The sequence below is a fragment of the Vipera berus genome, assembly GCF_964194415.1.
Source record: "Vipera berus genome assembly, chromosome: Z".
NCBI lineage: Eukaryota > Metazoa > Chordata > Lepidosauria > Squamata > Viperidae > Vipera > Vipera berus.
In genome coordinates this window covers 116,296,315-116,312,656 of record NC_138205.1, presented here as the reverse complement: position 1 = coordinate 116,312,656, position 16,342 = coordinate 116,296,315, and the positions used below count along the sequence as shown (strand labels likewise).

Here is a 16,342-nt window from a genome sequence, read left to right as displayed (position 1 = left end):
TATTTCTATAAATTACAAGGGTGGGTACTTATAATTTACCCTAGGCTATTGAATTCAGGGTACTGTCTTTCATCGTGTCATATTTCTTTCCTAAAGATATTAAATTCTACAGAATGTCAAATTGCACATAGGGAAACCACATACATCCTCTTTTAAGGAATATGTTTATACCTGTGTATACTAAGGTATACTAAGGTGGCTCAGTGGGTTAGGACACTGAGCTTGTCGATCAGAAGGTTGGCAGTTTGGCGGGTCGAATCCCGAGTGCCACGTAACAGAGTGAGCGCCTGTTACTCGTCCCAGCTTCTGCCAGCCTAGCAGTTTGAAAGTACGTAAAAATGCAAGTAGAAAAATAGGGACCAACTACGGTGGGACGGTAACAGCGTTCCGTGTGCCTATGGCATCTAATCATGCCGGCCACATGACCACGGAGACGTCCTCGGACAAGCGCTGGCTCTTTGGCTTTGAAACGGAGATGAGCACCGGCCCCTAGAGTCGGAAACGACTAGCACACAAGTGCGGGGGAACCTTTACCTTTAATTTATTTATTTATTTATTTATTTATTTATTTATTTATTTATTTAATTTGTATACCGCCCTTCTCCCGAAGGACTCAGGGCGGTGAACAGGGCAATACATAAAAACAAGATACAAAAATTAAAAAATATTAAGTAATTAAACAATGCCCATAATAAATTAATACAGATTAAAAATTGAAGTCCATTTATAAAATCCCACCCCGTCCCATCAGGCCAGGCCAGCTTGTTTAAAGAGATGGGTTTTAAGATCGCGCCGGAAGGAGCGGAGATCGGGCGCCATCCGGAGCTCGACCGGAAGATGGTTCCATAAATCCGGTGCACCCACAGAGAACGCCCTCCCCCTGGGGGCCACCAGTCAGCATTCTTTGACCAGTGGCACCCTGAGGAGGCCCTCTCTGTGGGAGCGTACTGGGCAGAGGGAAGATGACGCTGGCCGCAGGTGCTCCCCAAGGTATTCCGGACCCATGCCATGTAGGGCTTTGTAGGTCATTACTAACACCTTGAACCTCACTCGGAAGACAACTGGAAGCCAATGCAGCTCGCGGAGCAAAGGTGGTGACATGGGAGTGTCGGGAAACTCCCAATACAACTCTCGCGGCTGCATTCTGTACCAGTTGGAGCCTCCGAGTGGTCTTCAAGGGTAGCCCCATGTAGAGAGCGTTGCAGTAGTCAAGACGAGAGGTCACGAGCGCATGAGTGACCGTACGTAAGGCATCTCGGTCTAGATAGGGCCGCAACTGGCGCACCAGGCGAACCTGGTAAGGTAAGGACATTGGTATGTGGGAGAAACTTTCTCCTGAAATATATATTTATCAGTATCCCATTTTTATTACTTTTAGAAATAACTCATGGCAGTGAACATATTTAATACTGTACTCTTTTCTCCTATTACTTTCTCAACATCAGCCCTATGGGGTGAGTTGGGCTGAGAGAGTGACTGGCTCAAGATCACCCATCTGGCTTTCATGGCTAAGTTGGGACTAAAACTCACAGTCTTCTGCTTTCTAGCCTGGTCCGCTAACCATTACCATTAGGGGTTTTTTTTTGTAATCTTTGTTGTACAGGAATAGTTCTTGCTTTTTTCCCCTTCATGAAAGACCTTCCTTGGAAGGTGTTCTTTCACATCTATTTTAATTTAGACTTCATATATCAAGCTCTTGGCTAATATCTACTTATTAGCATTTTTTATTGTGGAGTGGTTTTTTCTAACAATATTTTATGTTCTATAGTTTCTGAAAGACCCATCTGAGTTTCTTGTTGCTTTGTGATTTGTCCTTACAAGGCTTCTTAACATTAAACAGTTCTTTCTCTTTTCTGCCTTTTTTTCATAAACTTGTGAAAAGTTCCAAAGTATTTGAAACAGTTCTTATATTCCTTCAGCTGTTAGCTCAAGTTAATATTTTATTTCCAATTTGCCAGCATCAAGAAAGAAGCCTTTGATCTTTGGCTTAAATTGATGACAATTTAAATGAAGCCCTGTATCTGTATAACTTGCCTTAGCCTTCCTTCAGATTTCTGAAAAAATGTATCCTCCTTTCTTTGTCTTAAATTTTCCTCCATTACAGTTAATCAGTCAGAGGAACATAAAACGTTTCTGTGATAAATCTGTTTCTTTGACCAAGAACTTGTCAGAATCAGTTAGCTTTTCTTTTTAGCAAGGATGCTTCTCATAATTCATTCTTTTGCTTTTTCTCTTATCTCACCCTCTCTTTTAAAAGCTTCATTTTTTCTAGAAATCTCAAGGTCAGTAAATCATTTATTTATTTATTTATTTATTATTGGGACTTACATGCCGCCCTATCTCCCGAAGGACTCAGGGCAGCTAACAACAATAAAACACAATAATACAAATGTTAAAAAAAGATTAACAATCCCCAGTGATAAAATATTAAAAACATTTTTTTTTAAAAAAATATCCCTATCGTCAGTCCAGGTCAGCCTGATGGGAAAAGAAATGTTTTGAGGCCGCGATGAAAGGTCCGGAGATCCAGGGCCATCAGGAGCTCCAGGGGAAGCTGATTCCACAGGGCTGGCGCTCCCACAGAGAAGGCCCTCCCCCTGGGGGTCGCCAGCCAACATTGTCTAGCCGACGGCACCCTGAGGAGGCCCTCCCTGTGTGAGCGCACCAGGCGATTGGAAGTCATTCCTGGTAGCAGACGGTCTTGCAAATATCCCGGAGACGTCCTCGGACAAGCGCTGGCTCTTCAGCTTTGAAGTTAGGCAGAGAAGGGTCTGTGCTTTGCCACTGAGATTAGTTTTCATTGTTAGTTTGGTACTCAATGCATAAGCTAGAACTTGTAAGTTTCGGCTGTCTTGTGTGATTCACCGCATTATTTATTCCTTGTGGGAAAAATTTGTTTGGTATTCATCATTTTTGGTACTCATCATGCCTCCCAGAGCGAATTAAGGATGAGTATAGCTGAGAAGACCAGTTGACTGGTGAGGAATAAAACTGTCCCATAACAGCAGTGCTTAAAAATCATTTCTACTCCTGATGATCAATTCTACAGGCATGTTCTTTTCTCCTTTTTGTCTTTGGTTGTTACCTGTCAGTGATTTTGCATTGGGGACTGAAAAGTTTAAAACTGCAAATCATGCATCCAAGCCACAATGAATGTAGGAATGTTGTGCCATCAATTGCAAAATGCAGCTTTATTTATTTATTTCCATCCTGCCTTTATTACTTGTATAAATTACTGCAAGTAACAAACATAAATAGTACTCCTTCTTTCTCCTGTTTTGCCCACAACAACAATCTTGTGAGGTAGGTTGTGCTGAGAGAGAGTGACTGGACCAAGATCATCCAGCTGGCTTTCATGCCTGAGATGGTTTCTTGTCTGGTGTCTTAACCTCTAAACCAAACTTGGAACAGATTACACCTTGTGATCGACACCTATAATAGCATCAAAGAACAACATCTGCCTATTCCAGGTCCCTGGGAAGGACTTTATATAGGTGAATAAAAATCTGAAATCTAGTCTGAAACATCTGACTGCCTGTGTGGCCAATCATATAATAAAGAGAGGAGGAGAATAAAATTCACAGAAGGAGAAGTTGGTCATTATCAACTTTGTGTCCATTTTTTTCATAAAAGAAGCACCTGCAAAAATAATATAATTAAATGCTGAGAAAATTCTGAGAGGGACAATTTTGTGATCTGACAATCCCAAGCACATAAATGTTGCCCTAAGCCTGCAACTCCACTGGATATTTTTATTTATTTATTTATTTATTTATTAATGGGACTTATATCCCGCCCTATCTCAGGGCGGCTAACAACAATAACATATAATAAGTACAGAAATTAAGATAAAATTAAAATTAAAGTCCTTTGTGCAATAAATTAAAATTAAAAATTAAAAATAAATTAAAAATTGTAAACATAATTAAAATGCCTGTCAGTCCAGGTCAGCCAGGTGGAAAAGGAGTGTTTTGAGGCCGCGGCGAAAGGACTGGAGATCTTGGGCCATCTGAAGCTCAGGGGGGAGCTGGTTCCATAGGACTGGTGCTCCCACAGAGAAGGCCCTTCCCCTGGGGTTCGCCAGCCGACATTGTCTAGCCGACGGTACCCTGAGGAGGCCCTCCCTGTGTGAGCGCACTGGGCGATGGGAATATCCACTGGATATTCAAAAATACAGATACTAGAATTGCAGGTCCTAATGAATAGGTGGTAGTTAGCTAGAGAATGAAAAACAGTGGACAGAAAGAGTAGAACTAGTATATTGCATCAGTTTCTGGCGTATTTATTTATATTCCTATAACATACCATCCTCAGACTTAACATTTTAACGTCCCATGGTAGCTCCTTTCCCAGCTCTTCCGACATTTGCAAAATTAGTCATTACTATAGAGGTATACCATATAATCTGGAATGAGTAATACAAACTCTTTATTTAGATATTTTCTGAATTTCCTGATGTATAGTGAGAAAATAATGTAGGGAATTATGAAATGTTTTGTGGTCCAACTAATAAAATGGTATGATTAAATCAAGAGGCAGCATGCTTTTGAAGCTATTTAACCAAAACCTAAAAATCAGAACAATACTTATAAAAGGAAGGCAAATTTATCTGAAATATATTATATGAAATCTTGTATATGACATTTTTTTCCAGGATTCATACATACATGCTAATAGCTTGCATAGGTAGATTAATTATTCTAAAAACTTTATTCAAAGAAACATATTTTCTGTAAATGTCTCCTACAGCCTAATGCAATCCTAGGAATTGCAATTCAAATACATCTGGATGATACCTGATTACAAAAAGTTGCAAAGAAGCTTAGTATGGGAATAATGGTCTAAAACCTTGAAAAGGCTGCCAGGTTCCAAATAATTTTGCCCCAAATTTCTCTTGTCTCCATTAAATTCCTTACTAAACCAATCTGGGGTGCAAATGTGGCTGGCATAATGTCAGTGGGCATTCAAGACAGCTGTTGAAGAATTGACGGAATGTTTAGCTTTTTTTGTGTACTTCTTTGGAGTTAGATAAAATTGCATAATAAGCAAATTCTTAATTGGTTTCCTTGCACATTTTGATCCTCAGTGTTTGCTTTCAGATTCATTAGATTAGAGGTAATTGGCTAATATTATTTGAATTTAGCTAGAACTTGCTTTTTATTTTTAGTTCATTTCAGGGGGAAAAGAGCTATGAAATAGAAAATTTATTCTTTCTTCATTTAAATCTCATGACAGCAGCAGGAGAAGACACACACCCCATATTAAGTTCTGAGGCTTGGGAAATAAAATTTAAATTAGTTAAATTAAATGATATTGTACTAACTTCCAGTCTGGTTATTAATTTCATAAAACATCAATTAAGGTGTGTGCACTTGACGTATGGGATTAAATAAGTACCCACATAATACACACTTAATATTTCATAGAAAGTCATTCATGTGAGGTTTATCTTTTTGCAATCAGTGTAGCAAGAGATTCAAAATACTTTTTAGAGTTATTTAAGAATCTGTAGAAAGTCTCTTCCATTTTTCTTTCATCAAAGGACAAATTGTTCTAGGTACTGTTTAAAGTTTCTCAGAAAACAGCTTGCCCTGTTAAAATAAACAGCTAAAGGAATGGAGGTGCTATTGTTCCTGTTCTGAGTGTTTTTGTTAAGAAAATAGACTACTGTGCAGTGTGGCTTGTTGTTGAGAATTGATTTGCAACTTTTGAAGCACAATTTTAGGACTGGGGCTCCTAAACTTCTTTTAAATCATCCAAGAAGAAATTGCTAGCTAGAACATTTTTCAGGTCTTTTTTCATTTTTCACATTATGTCTTTAGGATTTTGAGATGCCCAATGAATAAAAAAGTAAGGTGTCCCATTTCTCCTATCTATGATGATGATGTGGACTTCTTAAAAGTAGTTCCCAATATCTCTACAGTCTCCATTTTCAAATGGGATTGATAGTGATTTGGGGCACATTGTTGCTATGTTATATAAAAATGTACAAATTCATTTAAAAGTAGCTCTGAGTATAAAAAAATGTATTGCTCAACGGGACCTTGGAGGTCTTCTAGTCCAACCCCCTGCTCAAGCAGGAGATCCTATACCATTTCAGACAAGTGGCTGTCCCAGTCTTTTTTTAAAAACTTCCAGTGATGAAGCACCCACGACTTCTGAAGTTGCATAATAAATCTATAGTACCAAATTGTAATGTTAAGTGGGGATGATCACCAACTGCACAATTAGTGTGTAAAAGATACGTCAGCCCACAGGAAATTTTCCGTAGGAAACTTTTCAGAAAGGAAAGCTTCTGTTAATGTAGCTTTACAATAAAGATAGTGCTAATATTTCTAGTTGTGCTTGACTGGACTACCGTATCTTGCTGGGCACAAATAAGTTGGATTTGGATTTTCAGGTTGGGGAGGAAGAGTTAGAGTTTTAAGATGTCTTGGGTAGCTTTGAATAAATCAGTGTGTTTCTCATCTCTATGAAGGTGAATGAATGTAAATTGAGAAGCACTAAGAAATCATTGTTGTTTCTGTGACACTTCATTGTCCAGGGTTCCGCATTCAGAAGTAGAATTTTTTTACAATATATAGATAATATAATTCAGTTATTCCACTTTGACCTTGTTTTTAATTAATCTTTGTTGTGTTTCAGATAAGGTCATTATTTTTAATGTTTTTAAAAATATTTTTTTCTGCTTTTACATATTATTTTTAAAGCCCTTGAAATATTTGACCAAAATGATTGTTTTGTTTTTCAGTTTGAATTATTTTACAGTCAACATTTCAGTGGAAGGAAACTTACCTGGTTACATTATCTTTGCACAGGTAAAATAAATTTACATGATCCTTAGCTTTTGAAAGAATAATTATTTTGTTTAGTTGAAATGTATATTGCACATCTTTTGAAGTTTTGATGATGATAAGCCTTAAATTTAAATTATTTTCTCTATTTTAGCTAATCTGGTTATCTTAATATATCTCAGTTGGATATTTTTATTACAATTCTTGTGGTTGTTATCTGAAAAATCAGTTGTTTTAAATTTTATACTTTACATTCTTGACTGATTTTTTTTTCAGGAGAAAAACTAACCAAGCATTGTAACTTAAATTTTAAAAAATGCTTCTGTATCCCCTATACCAGGGGTAGGCAACCTTGGCTTTTTAATGAATTCCTGAGTCAGCTGACTCAGGAATTCTGGGAGTTGAAGTCCATGAGTCATAAAAGAGCCGAGGTTGCCTACCTCTGCCCTATACTTTTCAAAGTATAGGTAATCCTCGACTTATAGCAGTTCATTTAATAACCGTTCACAGTTACAACTGCACTGAAAAATGTGACTTATGGCTATTTTTCGTGCTTAAGACCATTGCAGCATCCCACAATAATTTGATCAAAATCCAGGTGTTTGGCAACTGACTCATGTTTATGACGGTTGCAGTGTCCTGGGTTCATATGATCACCGTTTGTAACCATCTGACAAGCAAAGTCAGTTGAGAAGCCAGATTTGCTTAACAACCATGTTATTAACGTAACAACTGCAGTGATTCACTTAACAACTTTGTCAAGAAAGGTCACAAAATGGGGCAGAATTCTCTTTAACAACTGTCTCGCTTAGCAACATAAATTTTGGGCTCAGTTCATAAATCAAAAGCTACCTGTAGCATCCTTTTTAAAAATCTAATTTCTCTTCAGGACAGTCTTGCAAATTCAGTTCTGGTTTTGCTGTACCCTTGGATCAAATATGACTTTCTTCCTGCCGCCAAGTTGGAGGAATGAAGGGAGGCTTTATTAATAATTTTTGAGGTTTAATTCAATTAATTCATTATCTTTATACTTTATAATTAACTTGCAGGCGAGGTCAAAATGAATTATTTGTGCAAACCCTATGTAGCCATGGTTACCACTTACCAAATGGCAGTGCTGCTGGCCTTTAACAATAGTGAAACCGTCAGTTACAAAGAACTCCAGGATAGCACACAAATGAATGAGAAGGAACTGACCAAAACTATCAAATCATTACTTGATGTCAAAATGATCAACCATGACTCAGATAAGGTAAGTTACAAAAAAAGACACATGGCGGGGTGGGGGCATTTTTCTATTATATGTTTTAAAAAATAGAAATAGTAGATGATACAAATAAGAAAAACATGTACAGATACAGAAATACAGATTAGTAACAAAACTGAACTATTATGAAGCAAATATATTCTAATGTATCTTTAGAAGCTTATAGCATTCTCAGAATGTGGTTAAAAAGTCACTGTAGAGATGATAAAGTGAAAATGTATTTATAACTGCTGTAAAGAGCATCAGAAATTATTTCTTTTTTCTGTTGTCTTTTTATTTCTTACATTACTTTTCTTTCTTTTTCTTTAAATTTATATTATTTTTTCCTCTGTGAAAAACCTCTCTGATGAAAATTAGTTTTAAAAAAGAAGCTTATAATATTGTAATATACTTCATAGTCATTTTATGATCAAAAATGTGCAAGTCCCCCTATTGAGCTTCCTGTTAAAAACACTTGTTATTCAGTTCAGTTCAAAAAATACTATAGGTAGTAAGTAAAACATTAATGTAAAGCAGACGTTTCAAACTGCCGGTCCGCAGGCTGGATGCGTCAGGGTGAAACCACGCCCACCCCATTGCTGGCAATGGAAAAAAGTTGTGATACATTGCATCACATCACATGACATTGCGAGTTTGACACCCCTGATGTAAAGCATACATTATACATTAAATTAAGATATGAAGTTTAAAATTTTGGAGGTAGCATGATTCTGTGGATAAGGCTGTAGTCCAAGAATGGTTTAAAGTTAAAATTATATTCTGTATTGAATTTACTTTTTAAATACAAAGGTTTCCTAGACATTGAAACAGTTAAGTTAGCCATTTTACCAAAAACAGTTGTTTTCTAGAAATGTCTTTGTGTATAAGATATTTTTTGATAGAGCTGAATTGTTGCTTCCTGTCACTGTTGCCTGCCGCAACAGTGTATATAGAAATACATTCAGTAGATTTGAAATAGTTGTTTGTACATAACTGCTTAAAAAGTGTTAGCATTTCCCATTCTTCATTTCTATAAACCACCCAAATGCTTCTTGAACACAGTCCTGATGTACTTGGCAAAGGACTTGAAATTCATAGAGCTTTGAAAATTTATTTTAAATATGACTTGCTCTTCAGAAAAGGAAGAGAAAGGGAGGGGCGACTCCTAAGAATCCCATTGGTGACAATTTAGAATTGTGGTTCTCTGTGTATTAACTTGTGGACATTTTAAAAGACTTCAGAAGTCACCAGAGATACATATATTTTAAGCATTTACTTGCGTGCTCTACTGTAGCCCAGAGAGGTCCCAAGATCTCAGTGAAACCGTGTGATACCATGTAAATTAGCTGAGAGAGGAAAATTATCATTGTGTCATTAGGTCATTCATAAATGTTTAGTGTTGGCTTAACATGCTGCATGTATCCTGTCCCATGGCATGTAAGTTAGCATGGCATATCATATGAGTTCATCTAGTTGCAGGTTACTCTACATATTGTGCCCGTGTGATGAAAAAGGACATTGAAACAGTGAAACACCTATTACTGCCTTGTGAATTTTACAGATACATTAAGTCATTCTACGTTGTATCCCAAATTCCCTGAGAGGTCATATAAATTTTTACAGGACACTTCTCCTTCAGGATTTAAAACCATTCATTATAAGTGTCATAGCTCAATTTTGTATTCTACAATGAAAGCAAAATATAATAGATCAAAGAAATATACTGCTCAAAAAAATAAAGGGAACACAAGATAAGACATCCTACTATTAAATACAGTACATTGTGTTGTTTAAGTGTTCCCTTTATTTTTTTGAGCAGTATATTTACCTTTTGTTTTAAAATACTGTTTGGTTTGGTATATCTTAACGATTAATTATAGAGAATATGTGGTTTTTATCTTTGTTTTATACCTATTAATGTTTTAGATCTATCTCCTGGGTAAAAATTGTATTAATATAGCGTTTGAGGAGTTAATGTTATGTTCTGTTATTTACTTTGCTATTGTTAGTTTGTTATTGTATTTATTTGTTTCACTCGGTTTTGGGTTTGTTCTTTTAAATTTTTCTGATCGTTGACTGAATACATATTATTGATTGATACTTTACAAATTATGGTGCAAATGCCACCGTAGAGCCAATGGTAGTATTGAAATGTATATTTTGTCACTATTATTTAAATCTACCCTTAATGTTATTTCTAGCTGGTTAAACTGAAAGTAAGTTGCCTCCAAAGTGATGCTGTTTTGTTAAGGGCCTCTTAACTACAAAATATTCTCCTTTTTCGGCAAAAGATATTTTCCAAAAAGATCACATTTACTACATGTTAATCTTTCTAACGTGAATGTTTCTGTGTTTCTTTTATTGAAAGAATTATATTGGGGTTAGTTTGAAAACATATGTACTACTTCCACTGTCTTAGGCATCCAAGATGCTCTGTAGAGAATTGGAGTAGTTCAAACTTGCCAAATTGAATAAGTAGCAATATGTTTATATTTCATCAGTGGAGATGTAATCCATATGCAAGCACAGATTTTCAAAGCAAGATGCTTTTCCTTAAACTGACAAGTTGTTGATACGTTTGGCATCATTTATACGTGTGTGAAAAGAGGAAAAACACTCTTTTTTCTTGCAGGAGGATATAGAGGCAGAGTCCACTTTTTCATTAAATATGAATTTTAGCAGTAAACGAACAAAATTTAAAATCACTACTTCAATGCAAAAAGACACCCCCCAGGCAAGTATTGCTAATGTTAATAACAACGTATAAGCTGTATTTCATGAGGGACCTAACACTGAATAACATCTCTTTTAAGTCAAGCTCACTTTTGGACATTTCTGTACAGCTTTCTTGGCATTCTTTTCTTCCAAAATAATTCATGGGCTTCCAAGGCTTGTCTACAAAGTCCTTCCTTATCCCAGTACTAACCAGTTCTGACATTGATTAGCAGCTGAGCCCAGACAACTGACTTAGGGTTGCCACGTATTGAAACATAAAAGTGAAACTTGGAAACAGTTGCAGACTTGGTGAGATTAGCAGTCTGGGAGCATACTTTTTTGACATTCCCTTTCTAGGGTTGCATTGTCTCAACTATGGGTTGGATCCCCAGTTAAAAATATGGAGAGGAAGCCCATTGAAATCATGACTAACAAAGTCCATTACTTTTAGCAGGTCTTCTTTAAAACTACATCAAACATTTACTAATAATATCAGAAATAAATAGTCAAAAAGCAGCTTGTTTAACACTTCTACCTAACTAGCTTTTCTAATTTTTTTTTAAATGTTATATTCCTGAAGGTTTGGGGCCATTGAAGGCAAATTCAGGATTATTATTTTTTTTTAGTAATTCAGCAATTAAGTACAATTAAATAAATAAATTCCTTCAAAATGAGAAGGAAAATATACTTTAGAGGGGAGAATCAGAAATATTTCTAAATGTGTATCTTTTCAAAATTAACAGCCATAAAAAACAACATAAAAATAGCATATTCTGTTTTCTGATTTATTGCTGCTTGGTTCTTTTTCATTTCATCTGGTGAAAACTACCTATTCTCTACTCTTTGACATAACTTGGAATCTTTTTTGGAAATGCAACCCCTATGCATTTTTAGTGCAAGGTAAGATCCATTTACCACTTCCAGACTCCACAGGGAGCTAGAATTGTTTATTGCTTATAAGTAAGCAACATGGTGGTTTCTGCTGCCTGTGGATTTTGCTAGTAAATTTAGATAGCTTTATCTGTTTATTTTATATTTATTTCATTCTTTACAATTCTAGCCTATATAATCAGTACCCATATGTTCAGTGGTATTTATCTCCCAATAAGGTTATGACATTAGTTCTTCATTTATTTTCTTTACTATCTGTTGTTGTTCAGAACATCTCTGATTTGCTTCAACACGCACTAAATTCTATTTATCATTTCCCTTTAACTTACAAGGGATATGTAGGTTTCCCCACAAGACACTTATTTTGTATTTTATTTATTTGTTTACTAATAATTTGGGTATATTTTAACACTATTCAAGATCATTATGATCATTAATACATTGATGTAATATTAATTACATTGTCAACGTTATTACATTAATAAATATAACAATTCACGCCAGATGTTTCTAATACAGTATTACCAATAATTATCTAAAATTAATTTTATTAGCCAGTACACTATTTTGGAAATGACAGCCAAAATGGCATTACCACTATATATATTATACGTTTATCTTCAAATATTTTGTTTTTGTTCAAAGAATGTTTTTTGCTGAAAATACTTTCTGAATTTTATCTTTTACATTAATTTGTTTTAAACTATTTCAAATTGTGCTACTTGCATAATAAAATACCTTTCTAGGAAGACATTATTAGCCGAAGTTGGCCGGGAATTTCTTCTTCATAGGTTCACTTGAGATCTCATTGGTTCTGTAAGCTAGCAGTCCTGCTTGCTTCAACATGTTAATAATGACTGCAGCTTCAAAAGTACAAAATAAACTTGAAATGTTTATTTCAGCCATACGTTTTAGGAAATATCTAGAACAGCTAAGAATTAATTTGTCTTGAACTTCAATTTCACAACAAGTATTACATTGTACTTATTACTCCACTGATCTGATAAGAGTCTTTGGCAAAGCAATGCTAAATGTACTTATTAACGCAGTAAGCTTTTCTAAGATGATTGAAATTACTTTTTGTTTTTAAGGTGTTTGACCATGTTTTCTCAAAAGTATTTGTTTTTCAATGTACATGGAATTATTTTTTATTTTGTTCCTTAACTTTAGCAGTTCATAGCACTATACTTCACATTCTGAAAAAGTATTCCTGTTGGTTTCATTTCAGATTTTATCTGATAATCAGATTTAAAGAACAGTAAAATAAATGTTGTCCTAAAATTATCAATTCTTTTTTTATCTTCAATGATAGTTCCATAATATTCAATTTTTATTGTGTCTGGAATCTTTCTGGTTCTGATTAAAAGATGAGCTGAACTGAATTTGGCTACTGGTTCATTTAGCTAAGCATTTTCTTTTCCATCCTCCCCTGATAATCCAAGGAAACCCAGAAAGTAAACACAAAATAGTAATTCTCTGTTGTAGTTGCATCTAGCAGCTTGATATTCAGTGGCATATTTCCTTTTAGCTTAAGATTTATACACAGCTGCTGCAAAAGTACTTAAAGACTCTATGGTGACTTCATTTATCACAAGAGAGGAAAGAAGAATTCTTAGTGCTCTATCTCCACATAGAACATTATTTGGATTTCTACCATAGGATTTAGGAATATTCAGTGAATCCAGAATTTGTAAGAGCATAGGCATAGTTTGTTTGAATCTCTGTACTGTAATAATAGGTAAGAGATTTACTTAAGGTCTGCATCGTATTGCCTGGATTTGAATAACATTGAAAGCTAAAGCGCAATATAACTGGTATGTTGTCCCAGTGAAATTACTTCAGAAAAGTTGCTTTACAGGATCAAACCAAGTATGGTCTACTTAGATCTATTTTAGCTATCAACCTCTTCATTTAAATCAGGGTTTTTCAAACTTGGCAACTTTAAGATGAGTCAGTTTCCCCATGTTGACTGGAGAATTCTGGGAATTAAAGTCCACAGATCTTAAAGTTGCCAACATTGCAAAACACTGGTTTAAACTCTGGAAAAGAAGCTAAAGCAAAGGATCACCATCGTTCCTCATTCATGTTTCATTTAGTTTCTAAACTAAACCAAAGGATTAGCTTCTTCCATACTGTATATCTTATTAAGAAAAAAATAGTTTTCATCCGGATCACAAAAGACTATACAATTTGAATAAGGATGGCTCTGCAGGTGATCACAGCTAATAACCCACTGAATTATACTGTCCTGTATTGCAGGAAATGGAACAAACAAGGAGTGCTGTAGATGAAGATAGAAAAATGTACCTTCAAGCTGCAATCGTCCGCATCATGAAAGCTCGAAAGTTGTTGCGACACAATGCTCTCATTCAGGAGGTAAGATTATGTGCCGCTTGGCGAGTAGAAATCTTGTTAAGTGGGGTGGTTAGCTGGGCCAATTGAAATAAGGTGGTTGTCCTGTGCCACATGAAGTAAGTGTGACATGTTACATGTTGTATTCGTCGACTTATGAACGTAATGGAATCTGTGGATTTTCTGTCGTAAGTCACAATGGCCATTAGTCAAGGCACCCATGCGACCAAGCCCAATTTTACAACTTTTTTCTGGTGGTCATTAAGCAAACACCATAGTTGTTAAGTGAATCAATGTATCATCAGTGGTTTTTGATGGAAACCAGCTGAAAAAACCAGAAAGCAGCAAAAAAAGTCATAAAGGTCAAACAATTACTAAGCACCTGAAATGCAATCATTTGACCACCATCAGAGAGAGTATGTATAACTCTTTTCGGGAAGGAGGTCCTCATAATTTCATAACGGTTACTAAGCAATGTCATTAAGCAAGGACTATCTATAGTGGGTTACAGATACATACCTTATGATATATAATGTCATACTTAGTATTCTTTAACCTCCATCAACTGACCAGCTTAAAATATGTTGTCTTGCATCAAAAAGATTGTTGATGACTCTTGAATATAAATGGTTTTGTTTATACGCAATTCTGAGCCTGTTCATGGTGACACATGGCATATTAGTATCCAAGCGTGAATCGAGTGATAGTATTTTTCCTTTTCACAAAAGTGCTTTTCCAAAAGTTATGATCCTAGACATTGTTTCCTCTGCATGAATTAGGAACTTTGCCCCAAGCTTTTCACTTGCTCCAGAAATATACAAACTGGCCTGCAATTTTGGGAAAATGAATCTCTGTTAAAATCTGTCTGTCTGTCTATCTATCTATCTATCTATCTATCTATCTATCTATCTATCTATCTATCTATCTATCTATCTATCTATCTATCTTTTGTGTGTGTGTGTGTGTGTGTGTGTGTGTGTGAGTGAGTGAGTGAGTGAGTGTGTTTGTGTGTACTTGGCTTGGTTTTGAAATCCCCCTCCCCCCATCTCGTTTAATTAGGCAGCATTTACATCAGGTTTTCTTTCTTCTCTCCTTTGCACAGGTAATTAGCCAATCAAGAGCTAGGTTTAACCCAAGTATCAGCATGATTAAGAAGTGTATTGAAGTTCTGATAGACAAACAGTACATTGAACGGAGCCAGGCCTCGGCAGACGAGTACAGCTATGTAGCATGAGTTTAATATTCTGCAGATATGGCTGTAAGGAGGTTGTTTCTGTCTCTGCTTGGTGTGTTCTGTGGGGAAAAAAGCAGGTCTGTAGTGCCTCCATAACTGGTCACTTGGCAGCCCCTGTTTTTTCTGCTGTTTACAACATCACCAGTGCCACGTCATGAGCATCAGTGAAGAAAAAAGCCTATAGTTATCCCGAGCTCATGTCATTATGACATTTCTTAAAACTTTATTAAAAGAGAATGAGTGAAGTCTTGCTGAAATGTGGAAATTTTGGTTGGATACCATTTTTCCCCTTCCACCTGTCCATCCTCCCACGTTTGCAGTTGATGTTTTTTTAATGTATCTTAAAACACAAACTTAAAACAGACTAAATATTGTAATATGGCAGATAACATAATAATTGTATCTACACTGAAATGTAAAAAAGACAAACATAGTACTACTGCTTATCAAATAAATAAAAAATGGAATATGTGGTGCAACTTGTTTTAATTTATAAATTGAACTATTGTTTTCACTGTTAAGCATCTTTGTAGCTCATTCCTGTTTGATCAGCAGGATTTAGCTCATATTTAGGGATGCCCTTGCTCTGTAAAATTAATGACTGTATTTCCAAATTACTCTGTTTAGGATCCAGCTTGGAAAAGGGATAATTCTGTTCAGGTAGTTACTCTTATGCTGATTTTATCTAAGAAAGAATGGGTCATGTGGATGCTACTTCACTGTGATTGGATTAGTCTTAGAAGGCAGGAATAAGTTTTAAAATGCTCCCCCTTCCCACGTAGGAAGAGAAAAACTAAAGGCTACTTTATTACATCAATTTTCATTTATATGATGGCATTTTTGACAACTCAAATTGTGAAGAAAAGTTATTATGAAGAAAAGTTATTATGAACCAGGCTACCTAAACTCACAGTGGTAAATGGTTCTGCTTAATAAGATTTAAAGTACTTGAGTATTTAACGAAGTGTCACTAAACCACTGCTTGGTTTTGTTGCATTAAAATAATGTCATGGCCTATAAGAATTTTTAAAAGTCCCTGTGAATTACAAAATCCAGCCTTCCCCCCACCTTTTGCTACTTGGCTCCTTTAGATAAAATCTCTATATAATA

General features: G+C 35.6%; 1 protein-coding gene across 1 annotated transcript in view; it reads left to right on the top strand.

The window, feature by feature from the left end:
- CUL2 (cullin 2) overlaps window positions 1-15,705 on the top strand; it is a 45,831-nt gene extending 30,126 nt beyond the window's left edge. Inside the window, exons 17-21 of the mRNA XM_081346539.1 lie at window positions 6,752-6,818; window positions 7,844-8,046; window positions 10,673-10,774; window positions 13,906-14,022; window positions 15,101-15,705. Of these exons, the coding sequence (XP_081202665.1) occupies window positions 6,752-6,818; window positions 7,844-8,046; window positions 10,673-10,774; window positions 13,906-14,022; window positions 15,101-15,232 (621 nt within the window). The 3' untranslated portion in view covers window positions 15,233-15,705. The remainder of the gene's footprint in view (window positions 1-6,751; window positions 6,819-7,843; window positions 8,047-10,672; window positions 10,775-13,905; window positions 14,023-15,100) is intronic.
- Window positions 15,706-16,342: the final 637 nt, after the last annotated feature.